This window comes from Typopeltis vanoorti, chromosome 10, assembly GCF_054136105.1.
Source record: "Typopeltis vanoorti isolate ZY-2024b chromosome 10, IOZ_Tvanoo_1.0, whole genome shotgun sequence".
Classification (NCBI taxonomy): domain Eukaryota; kingdom Metazoa; phylum Arthropoda; class Arachnida; order Uropygi; family Thelyphonidae; genus Typopeltis; species Typopeltis vanoorti.
The window spans coordinates 13,898,178-13,915,147 of NC_143558.1; the positions used below are offsets into that span (position 1 = coordinate 13,898,178).

The 16,970-nt window shown below is 36.4% G+C and overlaps 1 protein-coding gene across 3 annotated transcripts in view; it reads right to left on the minus strand.

Moving 5' to 3' along the window:
* RyR (Ryanodine receptor) overlaps nt 1-16,970 on the minus strand; it is a 1,703,288-nt gene that overhangs the window by 1,442,004 nt on the left and 244,314 nt on the right. For all 3 annotated transcript variants that reach the window (XM_090399345.1, XM_090399347.1, XM_090399344.1), the window contains exons 13-14: nt 15,709-15,830; nt 4,683-4,810 (exon numbers count right to left, since the gene is read on the minus strand). In XM_090399345.1, coding sequence (XP_090255471.1) covers nt 4,683-4,810; nt 15,709-15,830 — 250 coding nt within the window. The remainder of the gene's footprint in view (nt 1-4,682; nt 4,811-15,708; nt 15,831-16,970) is intronic.

Sequence of the window (16,970 nt, forward strand, 5' to 3'; positions counted from 1 at the left end):
ACGTCATCTGCATTCACTATTGCCCTACCCAACTTTGCATCATTCGCAAACAAATGAACTGTTCCTCTCAGATCCTTTCCTATATCATTAATAAACAAATTAAACAGCAGTGGTCCAAGAACAGATCCTTGTGGCATACCACTAGTCACAGGCCGTCTTGTGGACTCTACTCCTGAATAAACCACTCTCTGATATCTCTCTGTCAACCACCCTCCTATCCATCTCACCAACCCTATATCCATCCCCATATACTGCAATTTACTGATTAGAATTCTATGTGGTATCCTGTCAAAGGCCTTAGCAAGGTCCAGTAGAATCACTGGACCTTGCTAAGTCACTGTGTTATAATACGTGAGCAAGTTACTGAGGCATGACCTTCCCTTGACAAAACCATGCTGTCCCCGATACAATATCCCATTTTCTTCTATCCAATGTTGTATTTTCCTCTTGACTATTTTCTCCAAGACCTTGATAATGATTCCTGTTATGCTGATTGGCCGGTAATTTTCAACAGCAGCCTTGGAATCACCTTTATGCAGCGGAACTATTTACCCCTCTTTCCACCCCCTTGGGGCTGACCCAGACCCGAGGCTCAAATTAAACAAAATCAAGGGCACTGACAATTCTTTAGCCACTTCACGTACGACGCGAGCTGGTATACCATCCAATCCCACAGATGTATTGACATCGAGGTTCTGTAATAGACTAGTTACCTCTACTTCATTCATCACAATTCCAGTATAAGCTGTTGGTTCTTCCATTCCTGCAATGTCACCACCTGGATGATATACTCTTGCAAAGTGCTCGCTGAGTATTTCCACTATATCAACTGATTCGGTTACCTCCCTACCCTCAGCATTTTTTAAGATAATTCTACCATGAACATTTTTCCTTTTACTTGCAACATATTAAAAAAACTGTTTGGGATTCTCTTTAGCCTGCATGGCCAATTTTCTTTCGTAATCTGCTTTTGTTTTTCTTACCACCCTTGTTACCATCCTGGCCTGAGCTTTATACTGTTCCTGCGCCTGCTGGTTACCTTTCTCCTTAAATTCCCTCCACAATTGTTTCTTTTTTTGCAGCTCAAGCTTAATAGTGTTATTCATCCATTTAACCCCTACTTGATTTATTATTCGGACTCTTGGTATACAGTCAACCATTGCCTCCTGCATACACCTCTTAACCACCTCCCATGCACTATCAACATCCAGCCCTTGCAGTTTTACATGCCATGGCACTGAGCCAAGCACACACCTAAGCTTGTCATACTTACCAGCCTTGTAATTCCACATGTACCCTGTCTTAATTGTAAATTCCGCTCCTTTAGCCACCTCCCAAGTCATGACCTTATGGTCATTCTCACCAATTGGTGGCAACATGGTCATGTTCGTTACAGCCACATTCTCGGTTGCAATTACTAGGTCAAGCACTCTCTGCCCCCTGGTATTTTCCACTACATGCTGCCACAGATAGTTGTCCCTTAATAACCGCATAAAATCCAATTCCTTCCTCCCATGTGCCATCTCCTCTTTCCAGTCAATGTTACTATAATTGAAATCACCCATAATAATTACCCTCCTTCCACTCATTTCTTCTATTTGCCTATGCATACCTATCCCCACCATCGATTCCATCACCTGGTCTATAGCAGCACCCAATTGTATATTTTGTTCTGCTAGATTCTATCTCACACCAAACAGCCTCAAATATGCTCTTTTCTCTATCCTGCAGTTCTACTTCTTGGCTGCAACTCATCAGCTAATCATCAATAACACTCCCCCCCCCCCTTTTATTCACCCTGTCACTCCTGAACACGCTATACCCGTCGCATTCAATCCCACTAGCTTTATCATCTTCTGTCAGCCATGTTTCACTAATACCAACAACCTGTGGCCTGGAAGTGCCAACCAAGGCCAAAAACACTTCCTTCTTGTTCCTAATACTCCTGGCATTAGTGTACATGAATTGCAGAAGCCCATTTGTCCCATCCTTGCTTTGATGCCTTATACTAACTATCCCATTCTGATTTGTTGTCCATAGTACTCGCTCGGGCATAATATACTCATTCATACACTCAACTGCCTCCCTAAAGTCTGCATATCTACTCCCCCCCCCCCTCTTAATAAATCTAGTTTCCCTGAGTCTGTACATCCACATCATTCATCAACACTTTTTCAAGCCTCCGTACACCAACTCCATTCAAATGTAACCCATCCATCTTATATAAGTCCTTTCGCCCATCGAACTCATTCCACACATCCACAAATTCGACACCACTCTCCATGCATAACCCACGCATTAAGTCATTGGCAATTATGGCCCTCCTTCTAAACACTTCACTGTCATACCGTGGTAAAATACTCACCATCCTAATTCTCTCACGCTTCTCTTTTGCTACCTCAAGTTATTCCCTCACATCCTCTATAATTTCCATTTTGTCCTCTTTCAAATCATTTGTTCCTGCCAAGATTATCATCTCTTTCACCCTCTGTTTTTGCACTCGAATAGATTCGCTAACGTCCTTTATGTTTGCACCCGGCTGGTACGACTTCATCAAACTCTCAACTATCACACCTCTTAATAGCGAATCCCCATACAGCACTCGCTCCTTTATTTTATTGACATTTACGAACATTCTATTATTTGTCATCACAGACTTACGCCGGTTATTAGTCGGTACGTTCAGCACACATTTTTCCATACGCTCCAGTTGCCTTTTCGCTCTGTGCCCGTTCAAACGCGCAATTTCACTACACGCATTTATCTCACTATTTTCATTATTGATCAAATCATCCATTCGTTCTGTATTTCTACCTTCATTTACACTTTCAACGACGCTCTCACACCTATCTGGCACTACCACGCAATTCTCTATCACACCGCCATTTTCTACATTCTAACTATCATTAACGATATCACTCTCACCACCCATAACATGCTTGAGATCCTCATTCTCCTTACACTTTCTGCACATATTAACTCCACTATCACCCTCTAACCAGACTCCCACCGCTCTTCGCAAAGCATACATCTCACAGACAGCACATTGCATAAATTCGTTTACATCAAAACTCTTAAACAAACATGGCGACCTGGCCGCCATTTTTTTCTTTATCGGTGCCATATGTACGCTATCTTATCTTAAAAATAATACTTAAAATAACAGAAAACACACAAAAATTGCAGAGACACACCAAGAAACAAAAAGCAAACAATACTACTTAAAATTCTAGTAAAATTGCCAATGTTAACACAAAATACTACTAATCTTTTCAGGAGCTCTTGACAAGCCGACGATCAAATCAGTGCGACACCAAGCGGAATCATGTAGTAATCTATCAAATGCTTTTTCCAAAGCCTAAGAATATCACTGTATATGATTCTCCCTTATCTAACACACTCTTCACCTTATCATAAATTGCAAGTAAATTACTGAAACAGGACCTACCCTTTACAAATCAATGCTGACCTTCATAAAGAATGCCATGTCCATCAACCCAATTCTGTATTCTATTCCTTATCAATCTCTCCAACACTTTGACCACAACTGCAGTTATACAGACTGGCCTATAGTTGGAGACTTCTGTCTTAGAACCATGCTTGTGGAGTGGTACTATTTTGTCCTCTTTCCACTCCTTTGGAACCCTACCCACTGGACTTTCATTAAATAACCAGGTCAAGGGCATTACCAACTGTAGTGCACATTCCTTAAGCATACATGGTGATATGTCATCCATTCCTACATCTTTATTCACATCTAACCCAACCACCATCTGAAACACCTCTGTTTCTTTCACTTCAAATTCTCCTAATACTTGCCTCTCATCTATATATTGCATGGCATCATTGACTCCAGTATGATATATGCTGATAAAGTGCTCATTCAATAATTCCACTATATCCTTTTCAGCTGTTAGTCCACTGCCATGACTATCCACCAATGTTAGTCTGCCATAATTATTCTTACAGTTGCCCAGTCCTGAAATTACTTCAGGCGTAAACTTTATTTGCTTATGCTTGGATAAAGGATGAAACCAATTTTTAATTTATAAATCATTTTACTAAGTTATATCTAACTTTCATAGATGTTATGTTCATCCACGAAGTAATACAAAAAAGAAAAAAAAGTAGAACCATAAAGTAAAAAATGAAATGGTTTCTTTTCTCCTTCTACATTAAGAAATTAAAATAGTTAACTACAGAGGCTGTGTCAAAGACCGTTTTTTTTTCTTTTTTTTTTCTTTTTTTTTCTTAATGGTATCAACATCCAACAGCAAGAAATGACTATTTTAATGACTAGCTAAGTCCATAAGAATTATACTTAACTCTCTTCTGGCTGAATAGTATTTCTCAATACTCTTCTCTAACCCTACTACTTCTCAATAAACTTATTTTCCTGATGTTGTCTATCTGGATGACTTCTGTCAATTTTTGAAGTTTTAAGTAATTTTTACCTGTTACAAGTGATTTATAAATCACAAATACATATTCTGGATTCACAAATGTCTTTAGTTGATATTTTCATCATCCAGTAAAGGATTCCTACTCTGCTTATTAGAAGCTTGACATGGATAGATTTCAGTCACAAATTTGATTTTCAGCCTAGAAATTATCTGATCCAGAGGTATTTCCCATTAAACACACACACACACACACAATTTTTTTTGATAAGGTTAACTTACCGATATTCTCCTCTGGCTGTGCAAAGTAGTCGATTAAATCTTCGAGACAGTGGATCATCTCTTCAAGGTCACCAGGGGTAAAAGGAATTGATTGTGCACCATTATTATTTTGTAAAGAATCCAGACCCCTATAAACAAAATAATTTTTTGCATAAAGAAATAAAGAAACAAAGTTATAAATAAAATGTACTTTGCATTTTGGTTAATATTTCTAGTGGCAATAAGTAAAAATTCTGCATTATTCTGTGTAAACAAAATGTAATTCAATTTTAGATCAAATTCAGCTCATTCAGTTTATTTTGTGTCAAAATCATAATGATGGTTGTAGAAAGTTTTATTGCTGAGTTATTACATATATTATACTTGAGAAGAACATTACCATCATATTTTTATATATTTTATATATATATTATATAATTATATCAATTATATATATATATATATATGTGTGTGTGTGTGTGTGTGTGTGTGTGTGTGTGTAATAACTTACATATATACAGGGTGTTCGGGATAAATTTGACAGTTTCGTAAGGAAAAAGAAAATCTTCTTTGTATCTATTAAATTTAATGAATTGACAAAAAAACATTACAGGCAGAGTTAATTACAATACTATCAACAAGATTTACTCAAAATAACCACCATTAGCATCGATCACAGCTTCAATTCTGCTTCGGAACCTCGAACAAGCTGATGCTACAGTCTCCCTGGGAAGGGCCGCAAAAACTGTTTTAATTTTATCCATTAACTGGGCTTTTGTATTACTGGAAGTGCGATTGGTGTCTTTTTCAACTGCGCCCCATACAAAATAATCCATGGGGTTAAGGTCTGGGGAGTTTGGAGGCCAAACATTTGGACTGGTGAAGTCGTAGAAATTTTCAGACAACCATTTTTGACTTTTCCCAGAGGTGTGGCAAGGGGCCGAATCCTGCTGCCATACATACGGCCTACCATTGGCTACCCTTGTTATCCAGGGCTTGACTACATTTAGCAACTCCACGAACAAAGCCCGAATTCCAATGCCAGGGTTCTTCAACACCTGTTCCTGCAGATTTGCGAGGAATTCTGCTGTACGAACGCAATCAGATCGTCTGCTAGGGATCTTTCTTCTTGCTACATCCTCGTAGTCACCATTGCAAGTCTCTAGTTCATGCCTGATTGTTTTTACTGTATTCAGGGAGCATTGGGCAGCAGTCGTAATATCCTTATTTTGATGGCAGGCACGAATCATCATGATACAAGTTATTCTCTTCCATGATTCAGGTGGGTTCCAGCTATCCATCCTTTCTGACATCTTGTATATGAATGAAGAAGGGTCCAAACTTTTAAATGAAGAGAAGTGTGTGTTAATACATGTAACTTACGGAAAAATATAATTAATTATAAATATGTCAAATTTATCCCGAACACCCTGTATATATATAAATAACTTGGTTATCCTAATATACAATATCCCCAAGGTAAAAAATTTATTACATACATATATATAATTATATATATATATGTGTTCTTTTTAACATATATTTAATTCTTTGCAGTGGAAAAAGAAATTGTTGTGGTGAAGAAGAGATATAAGAAGAAAGGTGACAAGCTAACTCATGAACAGTACAAGAGTTAGGCAAGAAAGATGACCAGCATGGTAAGGAAGAAAAAATCAGATTATGAGAAGAAATTAGCTGAGTAGGTTAAAGGAAATACCAAAGAGTTTTTGTTATATGGCAAGTAGGAGGAAGAATGACGATGGAAGGAGGCAGATGGTAGAGAAGTGATGGAAGCAACGATTGTTCAGTTCTATTAGTGACCACTTTGCAAGAGTATATCATCCAAGTGAAAATGTTGTTATGGGAAAGGTGACAGGGACTGATGTGAGAACAGAGGTTAATGAATTGGAAGTACTTAGGATATTGCAAAATCTGAATGTAAATATAGCTGTGGAATTACATGTGATATTGGCTCATGTTTTAAGAGAATGTGCATAGAAAATGGCAATGCCTTTGATTAAGCTGTTTAATTTAAGTCTCAGCTCTAGCAAAGTTCTGAGAGAAGAGAAGGGGAACAAAATAATTCCTTTGTATAAAGGGAGAGCTAAGTTTGTCATAGCAAATTATAGAACCAATCAGTATCTCTGCAGTGGTGGTAAAAGTACTGGAAAATTTGTAAAAAAAAATTCAGGAATGGGTGGATAATAATATGATATTCTATTAGGGGAAGCATGGCTTTGTGAAGGGCTGGTCATACCTCAGTAATCTATTAACTTTTTATAATAGAGTGACAGCAGTTGGATAAAGGGAATAGCTACAAGATGATACTGCTCCATTTTGCAATGCATTTCACAGGATACTACATGGCATTCTGTTATGCAAACTGCAATAAATGGGAATGGATAGGAAACTGGTGATATAGATAAACGGGCAACTGATGGACAGGTGCCAAAAAGTAGTATATGGAGGAACAGAATTCAGGAGAAGGCAGATGATTAGTGGTGTGCTGCATGGCTCTGTACTTTGACCACTGCTATTTAATTTATACATAAATGTTATAGGAAATAATTTGAAGGGAGATATTCAGGTGTTTGCTGAATGCAAAGTTGGGCAGGAAAGATGATACTGATGTAGAAAGCTTGTAGGATGATTTAAATATTCTGACAATATGGGCAAAACATAATGGATGTCAATTTAATGTGTTAAAGTTTAAAGTTATACATTCTGGGATACAAAGATTGCAAACAGTGTACTACATTGAGAAAACTGTACTATAGGTAAATGACGAAGCCAGGGATCTGGGGGGGGGGGGGTAGATAGAGAGTTGAAGTTTAGAAGGCATATTGCTAAAGTAGCTAGGGTAGTTAACAGGATTACTTGGTTATTGAAGAACAGACCAACAAGCAGAGATAAGGGAGTTATCATCCCTCTTTATAAAGTTTTGATGTGACAACATCTGGATTGCTGCACTCATGTGTGGTCTGGGTTTCTTGGGAATGAGGAAGAAGTGGAGAGAATCCAGAGGTGAGTGACCAAGATGGTGAGTGGTTTATGAAATGCTCTTTTGTGAATTGTAAAAGTTTGTTAATAGGTGCAAAAGGGATGATATGAGAGAAATAGGATTAATTATTATTATTACCCCAAGACCTCATGGAGTCAAAGACTCATCTGGGAAATACAAAGGAAATATTTCAGCAGTTGGGTAGAGGATGCAGGACTGAAGGTCAACCCTGTAAATTTGGTAAAAGTGTCATTAGCAAGGTTGTGAGAACTCAATTTTTCTCTTGGAGAGTGGTGAATGAATGGAATGGATTGCCAGAGGTCGGCTGTGAATACTTTCTTTGTTAATGGCTTCGAGAAGAGGTAAGATAGATATTGTGTTGATAGTTTGGGTCTCTCCCACGAAGAGTCTTGGAAATCCATGGAGATGCCATGCAATAATTATAATAATATATTCTTGGTTTAATCTTTACCCAAGCATAAGAAAACATAGTTGGCATGTGAATTATCTTCACAGCTAGTCTAATTGGGTAGTTGCCCTTCTCATGACATTTTTGTATTATGGAATTATGGAATATTAAGGCAATTGCTTTGAAGTCAACCTCTATATACAAACAGACAAGTCATGAAGTTACTTGATGCAGAAATGTTCTTTGTTTATGCTTGGGTAAAGGATTAAAACAAGAATATAATTTCTTGTCATATATAATATATATAATGATAGTTATCAATAAACTACTTTCACTGAATGTGAGTTTCAGTGTGAACATATGACAGTAAAATATGAGCTATTCTCACATGATTAATATCACTGTTAGGAAAAGTCAAGTAACACAATTTAATCTATGTGAATGTAGCATGTGAGTTTCAATTTTACTCTAAACAAATATATTAGTGGAATTCCTAATGCTTTGTGTAGGCTCTGCATCTAAAGAGGCTTAAAGCATAAATGTATCTCTCAGAAGCCAAACTGACCAAGTCCATGAAATAAAAATTAGAGAAAACTAATGTTATAAAGGATATATTTTTGTAATTTGGCTTAAAATGCAGGTATCCCTTGCTTAATGTGGGATTTGATTAATGCGGCGAAATTAATTGCGGCAATCCCTTGATATACACGGAAAGAATTTTGAATAATGCACCTTTCTCTGCGGAGCTCGCAGCTGATCTGACAGATACATGCAAAATGTGTAATATAAATATTCTTACGCAATTCAGTGTATAGCTCGGAGGTCATGAGTAGCTGTGCATTCATATATTATGCGAGTGATATTCCGCACTGTTTTTTGCTGTCAGTTTGGTTTAACACGTGATGTAAAGTTTTGTGATATTTGACAGTAAATTGTATCTGAGTGATGCCGCAACTTCCGATGTCAGTATAGTATTGGTTTAGTTTTTTTTTTTTCCTTTGTTTCTTTGTTCAATAATTTCTAGATTGTAATTGAAAATAAATAAACCATCATGTATTACTGAAATAGAGAGCCAAAGGCTTATTTATCATTCATGTCCTCTAGGAGATGTGCTTTATTTTATGGAAATACTAAGGAAAGTGATCTGGAGCTTGCTCTATCTTTACTACGAGTTGCCCATAAGGTTGCTTATACTTGCATCCGCCTAAACTTTTACTTTCTATATATTTAGCACGAAAGTCTTGTAGTTTCTATATTTGGCTATGAAATAATGTTGGTTTCGATACCCACTTAATTTGTACTATCATGTATTATATTTGCAGTGTTTTTTCTTTATGTTTCATTGCTTGTTTGCCGAGATCTGGAGAGTCATTTTGCTTGTTATCGTAGAATTTATGCCGAGAAGAAAAAAAACTAAAACTGTTCAAACGACGCTTGATAACTTCTTTTGATAAAAAAATTGCAGTAAATAATGTAGGCACAAGTATTTATTAATCATTTACTTTGCCTTCATTTTTTATCTTTCCTAAAAGAGTACCATATAAAACTAATTATTAATACAGTAATCGATCATGGACGAATTGTAATTTTTACCATTGATTATTAGATTTGATTAACGCGATTTTGATATACGCGGTAACATCGAAGGATTAATTAACCGCGTTAATCGAGGGATACCTGTATACAAACATATATTATATAGTGAATTATTTAATATATAGGTTTTATACTATAAGATGTAAAATACATAAAATTAAATATCTCAAAAAATGTGTTCATGTTTCATGTTTTTATAAATTTCCTATAAAATTTAAAGAGTTAATTGATTTAGCAACTGAAAATATGAAAATTGCAGAAAAGATAAATACAACAAAATCATTATAATATTATTTATTATGGAACTTTTAACAGATAATTGATATAGGAACTGCTTTATTATTATATGTTTATTATTTTATATTATTATTTTTATTATACACACACACACACACACACACTATATATTTTTTTATTTTTATTTTGTGTAAAGCTTCATCAAGTATTGCATGGATTATTGTGCACAGAGTTGGTCCTGGTTTTCATGGTGATGTGGATACATTGGAAAGGGTCTAGAGAAGACTGACGAAGGTGGTAACTGGTCTTTGAGATATGGGATATGAAGACAGGTGGAAACAACTGCAATTTGCAAAGTCTTGTGAATAGGAGGAAGAGAGGGAAATGATTGAGACATTTAAGTTGGTAAAGGGTAGTAACAGGATTCACGTGGAAGAAATTTTCCATAGAATGAAGGAAGAGTTAAAACAAGGGAATATACATAGAAGTATAAAGAGGATGTGAGCACAGGCATAAGGAGCAGGTTCTTTGCATGGAGAGTGGTTGGTAAGCAGAATGCATTGCCTGACATCGTGGTGAATGCGGATACATTGAATGAATTTAAAGCACAGTTTGATGGGCTTTATGTGTAACAGTGGGTATCTTTCATGGTCAGTCTTTTGACTCCATGAACATCTGGTGTTAATAATAATAATAATAATAAACAGGGGATCAAAAAAAATTTACAATGGAACCACATTAAATGCACTTCTACAGTCCCATTATCTTTAGATTTTCTTGTGTTAGGGTTCTACCATCATGTTCTTCTGGATGCTATATAGGTTGCAGATGGGTCTTCTGCCCATCAAGACAACATATACATCAGAGACCAATGTAAATCTTGTGTTAATTCCAAATTTTCCACTTCAGTCTACAAAGAGAGTGCTTTCAAACAAACTACATTCAGTAAAATGAATCAAAAATTAAAGAGTGAATAATATCAACCAGAAATTAACCCCAAAATTCCAGAACAACAGGAGCCACCTTCCTGTCAACCGTGGAAGGAACATACCAGTTATAATTAACAGTAATGATTTTAGTGTAACAAGTGAACAGGTAGAAGACCAAATGCAAATGAAGTCAGAAATTTCAACATGGAGAAATCAGAGAAGAGGAAACAGAAAAGCAAGTTAGACATTCAAAAGAACTCAGTATCCAAACAAGATCATTAAAAAAAATGAATTAATAAAAAAAACATCCACTCACGTTCCAGGGAAAGGCATTCACTGACATGGCCCCAATAGAGGCCACCCTGGAAAACACCAATCTTGAGTGGCTCAAGAACTCTCCTAAGGCAGAAACCTTAGCCGTGTTGGTGAATGCTTTTTCCTGGAATATGAGCAGTTCTGCTCAGTGGTAGGGTGAGCCTGTCACTCATTGAGTTTTAAGTGATCTGGGAGATTACCTAGTTTTTGGAGCACATCTTTTACTTATATAGTAGTCTCTAAAGAGAAACAACCAGTTTTAAACAGCTGTCAGGCCAGTGAAATCTTTTATCGAATGGACTAATAAAAGGTAAATATATGAAAGATTGGGTAGCGCCTGTGTCTTTTAAATAGCCCAAGCTAAGGCAACTTGGGATGTCAAGGATTGAATTCTCATAAGCTCTCAGGTCAACTTATGAAACTGTCATAGTTTTTACAAACATTTGGCTTTGAAATAATGTTGGATTTAATATCCACTCTGCCTATGTAAAGATGATTATGTATCTTTGATGTGTAGTAAGAAAGATGACGGAATCTGAGCTAGTTTCTGTTTTGTTCAGATGTTCCTTTAATACAGGGTATGCTGATTAATATAATTTCTTGTAAAATATAACATATTTTGTGTCTCAGCACTAAAACTTACTTTAACATAATTACAAGCTGTGCAATACACTGATGAAAATAGATTGTAATGAACTATTTGAGGATGATATTATTATTATTATTATTATTCAAGCCTCCATGGATTCAAAAGACTCATCGTGGGAGGTCCTTCCTAAGAAACACAAAGTCCATCAAGACTTATTGTTGGAGGTCCCCTCCTAAGAAACACAAAGTCTATCATACCATTCCTTAAACTCATTGACCATTCCTGCTCTCACCACTCTATCAGGCAATGCATTCCATGGTTCAACCACCCTCAATGCAAAGAAACCACTCCTCACCCTCTTGCTCACAGTTTCCTTTCATAACTTCCAGGGATAGCCCCTTGTCATCACTCTTCCTGATGTTCAACTAAGCAAAAGAATTCCCCAGTGTCAGCCCTGTAACCACCTTTCAACAGTTTAAAAGTCTCAATCATATCACCTCTCTTCCTTCTATCCACCAAACTCTGCAGTCCACATTCCTTCAGCTGATCCTCATAACTAACATTGTACAGCATTGAAAAAATCTTTGTTATTTGCCTTTCTACCCTTTCCATCTCCTTGAAATCCTGAGGACCAAATCTGAGAACAATAGCCTAAGTGTGGTCTGATCAGAATCTTATACAACGGAATGATAACTCTTTTATGTCTGCAGGTTGGTGTCCTTCTCATTATTGCAGAAATCCTCTGTGTTACCTTCACCACCTTTGCAATATGTCCCCTAAATTTCAGGTTTCTATCAATCATTAATCCCAGATCTCTTGTCTCCCCTACTTCCTCCAGTATAGCTCCTCCAACAGAGTATGCAGCGTCCCATCGATGTGTCCCAAATCTCAAGACCTTACATTTTGCTGCATTAAACCAATACTCCCATTCATTTGCCCATTTTTCTAGCTTATTCAAATCCTCTTGCAGGGCTACCACATCTGCACTATTACTAATAACCCTTCCCAGCTTCACATCATCCGCAAACAACTGAAAATCCCCCTGCAATCCACTGACAATGTCATTGATATAAAGGTTAAACAATATAGGTCCCAGTACTGAGCCCTGTGGGACCCCACTTGTAACTCTCTGCCTCCTTGAAACTGCCCCACCATACACAACTCTCTGATACTTATCGAACAGCCAATCCTGAATCCAATTGACCAACCTAACATCCAGACCCATGTGCAGCAACTTAAAATCAGGTTATCATGTGGCACCCTGTCAAATGCCTTCGCTAAGTCCAAGAAAATGGCAGTATATGTCTTTCTCTCATCTACTGCTCTTGTAACTTTATTATAAAAGGCTAGCATATTACTAAAACAAGAGCGCTCCTTCATAAATCCATGTTAGCAGGGTGACTCTCACAGATAACATTACCCTCATCTGCCTAATGCTGTATACGGTCCCTCACTAATTTCTCCAAGATCTTAACAACTACTGATGACACACAAACTGGCCTATAATTAGACACTTCCAGTCTGCTACCACCCTTATGCAATGGCACTAATCTTACCTTCCTTCCATTGACAGTGAGTCAAAGTTTCGAGGACATATTGTAAAAGAGGGAAAAATAGTTCACTATATTGTTTGGATGTTTAATAACACACTGACAAGCAGAGATAATGTAGTCATTATATTTATTTATAATGCTTTGATATTACTACATAAGGACTACTGTGCATAGATTTGGTCAGCTGAGTGTAATGGAAATAGTGGAGCAGAAACAAGTAAAGTAATCAAGATGGCAACAGGTCTTTGGAATGCTCCCATATGACAGATTAAAAGTTTACAGGTTATAAAATCTGATTCATGGAGGATTTTTATAGAATATAGGTACAGAATAAATTGTATAATACATAACAACAGAGAAGAGAATGTAGGGGGCACTCCTGATATTAATGTAAGAGCAGGTTTAGAAAGGGTGCAAGGACTAAAATGTTTATCTGGAGAGTACTGAATGAGTGCAATGGGTTGTGAGAAGCAATTGTTAGTGCTTTGTCAGTGAATGTGTTCAAAGGCAAGTATGACAAGCATTCTGTTATAATAATGATTAATGTGAGTACAGGTATTCACAACAAGTATTCATTGCCCAGCCAATAAAGAATAATAACAAAATAAAGACTAAAGTAGATGTGTTAGGGGATGTGCATAAAATCTTTTTTCTAATCACTCCACGTACTACTTTTGAAAAAACACTGGAGAAGTTTTAGTGTAACCAAAATGACAAGACTACAAAATGATGAATGATTTTATCATTTCATAATATTGATAAGAAACTCAATAGCTCAGTCGGTATAGATGAAGCTCTTTGGTCAAAAAGACCTCGGTTCAATTCCGATCCTTGATGTGTGGAACCTTTATCTGGTCTTATAAATTAAAGATGCCAAGAAATTATATTCTTGGTTTCATCCTTTATCCAAGTGTAAGCAAATAGAGTTTGCACGTGAAATAACTTCATGACTGGCTCCCACTGATGAGACCTCAATAAAGGTCGAAACTGGTCTGGGTAGTGGTCCTTCCCATAATGCATAGCATTATACATGTCCATAAGGATATGTGCTTTGCATTATGGGATGCTAAGGCAAATGATGTGAAGTCATTAGGCTCTATATATGAGTAATCCTGTCATGAAGTTACTTCATGCACAAACTTTGTTAGCTTACACTTGGATATTGATATAACCAAAAATATAATTTCTTGGCATCTTTAATTTATAATATAGTCAAGTGAAAAAAAATTTTCAACATCTATCTTTAATCCAGAGTATTTTAATAATAATGTGTTACACCTTTTGGTTACTTGTATATGGAAATATGACTTTTGCAATACTTCAGCCTTAGTATCCCTTCTAGGTCTGGCTCCCACTGATGTGCCTTAGCATTGAAATGGCAGCTGCACTGAGTGGCTCTGAGCAGAACCACTATTGCAGGTTCCTCTTAGTGGCAGTGGTCACACTCAGTGAGGTCTCACTGAGTGGAACCACTGCTGAGGGATCTGGGGGATCGCCTGAATTTTTTGGAGCCTTATCTTCACTTATATAGTGAAACTGGTCTGGATAGTGGCCCTTCCCATAATGCATAGCATTATATAGTGAAACTGGTCTGGATAGTGATCCTTCCTATAATGCATAGCATTATATGTCCATAAGGACATATGTGTTTTGCATTATGAGATACTAAGGCAATTTATATGAAGTCGTCAGCCTTTATATACAAGTTTCCCTGTCATGAAGTTACTTCATGTGCAAAGTTTGTTTGCTTAAACTTGGATAAAGGATGAAACCAAGAATATAATTTCTTGGCATATTTAATTTATAATATAACCAAGTGAAAATTTATCTGGTCTCTTTTGCTAAAGGTAAATTAGCCAGTCTCATATGAAGGTAGAAGGTTTTTTCACCCGGAAATTCAGGTATTTCTCCGTGAAAATACACGCTCCGTGAACATACACGGATTTACAGCCATGAATACTTATGACAATATGCGGAAGAGATAGGGTCCTTGCCACATGTTGTTACGCCCATAGTCAACCATCAGTGAAATCATGATAGCCAACCTCCTAAGGAGATGACACATGAATGGAAAGTATTGATAAAGTTAATGAAGAAAAAAAATTGAAGTGACTCACCTTCCTCCTGCTTACCAAAGTCAGGTAAGCAAGAAGAAGAGGAGGTTACAAAATATACTATTGAAGTAATCATAGTACCAAAGTCAGGTAAGTAGGAGGTGAAGTTATGAAATATACTATTCAATGAGAAAGATCTTGTGGGGGTGGAGATAAAGCAGTAGAACATAAAGTTAATGAGAATAGTATGCATTTGATTTATAGAAAAATATGTGATAGACATTGAATATTCTTATCCAAATCTAAGTCATAATTCCAGAACTAAATAGATAATAATAACATATTTTTTTCTAAATACACATACATGATAAACTTATTAATGAGTGATCCACATTTACGAATAACCCGTGCTGTGCGGGACTCTTCTTCTTGTGAACGGCTAAATTCTAAACCATCATCCATCTTTCCTTCTTCTGACATGATTGCCTGTGATAAAAGCACAATGCATATGCATTATACGTTCTGTAAATATTCTGAAAAATGTATAAATATAATTTTTAATTAATTTTAAGAAAGCATTTTAAGCATTTTCTTTTAGATTGTCCAAAAAAAAAAACATAGAGACACAGATTTTGTCAAAGAGAGAACCATAAACTACATTCAATAATCTATGCTTGAAAAAGACTACCTTTCCTGAAACAAAACATCATAATCTTGTCAGTGTGAAGGAGTAAAAACGGTATTTAAAAAAAATGGAAAATACACCATGTGGAAAGGGATCAAAAAATAATAACAAAAGTACAGTTCATGCATTATACTTATCCAGTTTCTAACCTCCACCACATAGACTGGTTTCATCATTTAAAAAAACAGCAGTGATGAGCTTAGACAAAACATACAAACAGGACCAACCTAAACAAATGTTAGAAATACAATGTCAGACTGTATTTCTAATGTTAGGAGAAACGGATAAAATGGATGAATCATGGAATGGAGAAATGAAAGAGGAGGAAAGAAGTTATGGAGGAAATACAAAGAACTGGGTACACATTAGTACCATGAGAAGCACAATGCATAGTCTAGGAAGGTAACAAGTGAATAGAGGAAGACGGAATTAGCATATAAAATTTGATTGGCTAAGATAGTAAAACAAAATCCAGGAGAAATCCTTGAGAATTCCACAGTTATGTGGAAGAAGTACAGAAATACAGTAGAAGAAACAGCAAATATGGAAGACTGACTTTAGTGACTGGAGATGACATGTTCACTGAAGTAGTAGAAACAAGTGCTTGATGTTAATGATGTAGGACTAGTTTGGATATCTCCACACATAATAGAATGCACCAAGACTGAGAGTGCCTTTGACTTGGTTGTGCAACAACATTCTAGCAATAGGAACAGTTCCAAAAGAATGGAAAGTAGGAAAAATAATGTCACTGCATAAAGGAAAATTCAAAGTAGTGGTGTTAACCTACAGTCCAGTTTGTGTATCAGGTATGGTGGTGGTGGTAAATATGATAGAGAGGCTAGTTAGAGATATAATACAAATTTGGATTGATAAGAATATACATCTTCCTAGAGAGCAACAGGTTTGTTAATGGGAATACTTCTTTCAGTAACCTAATT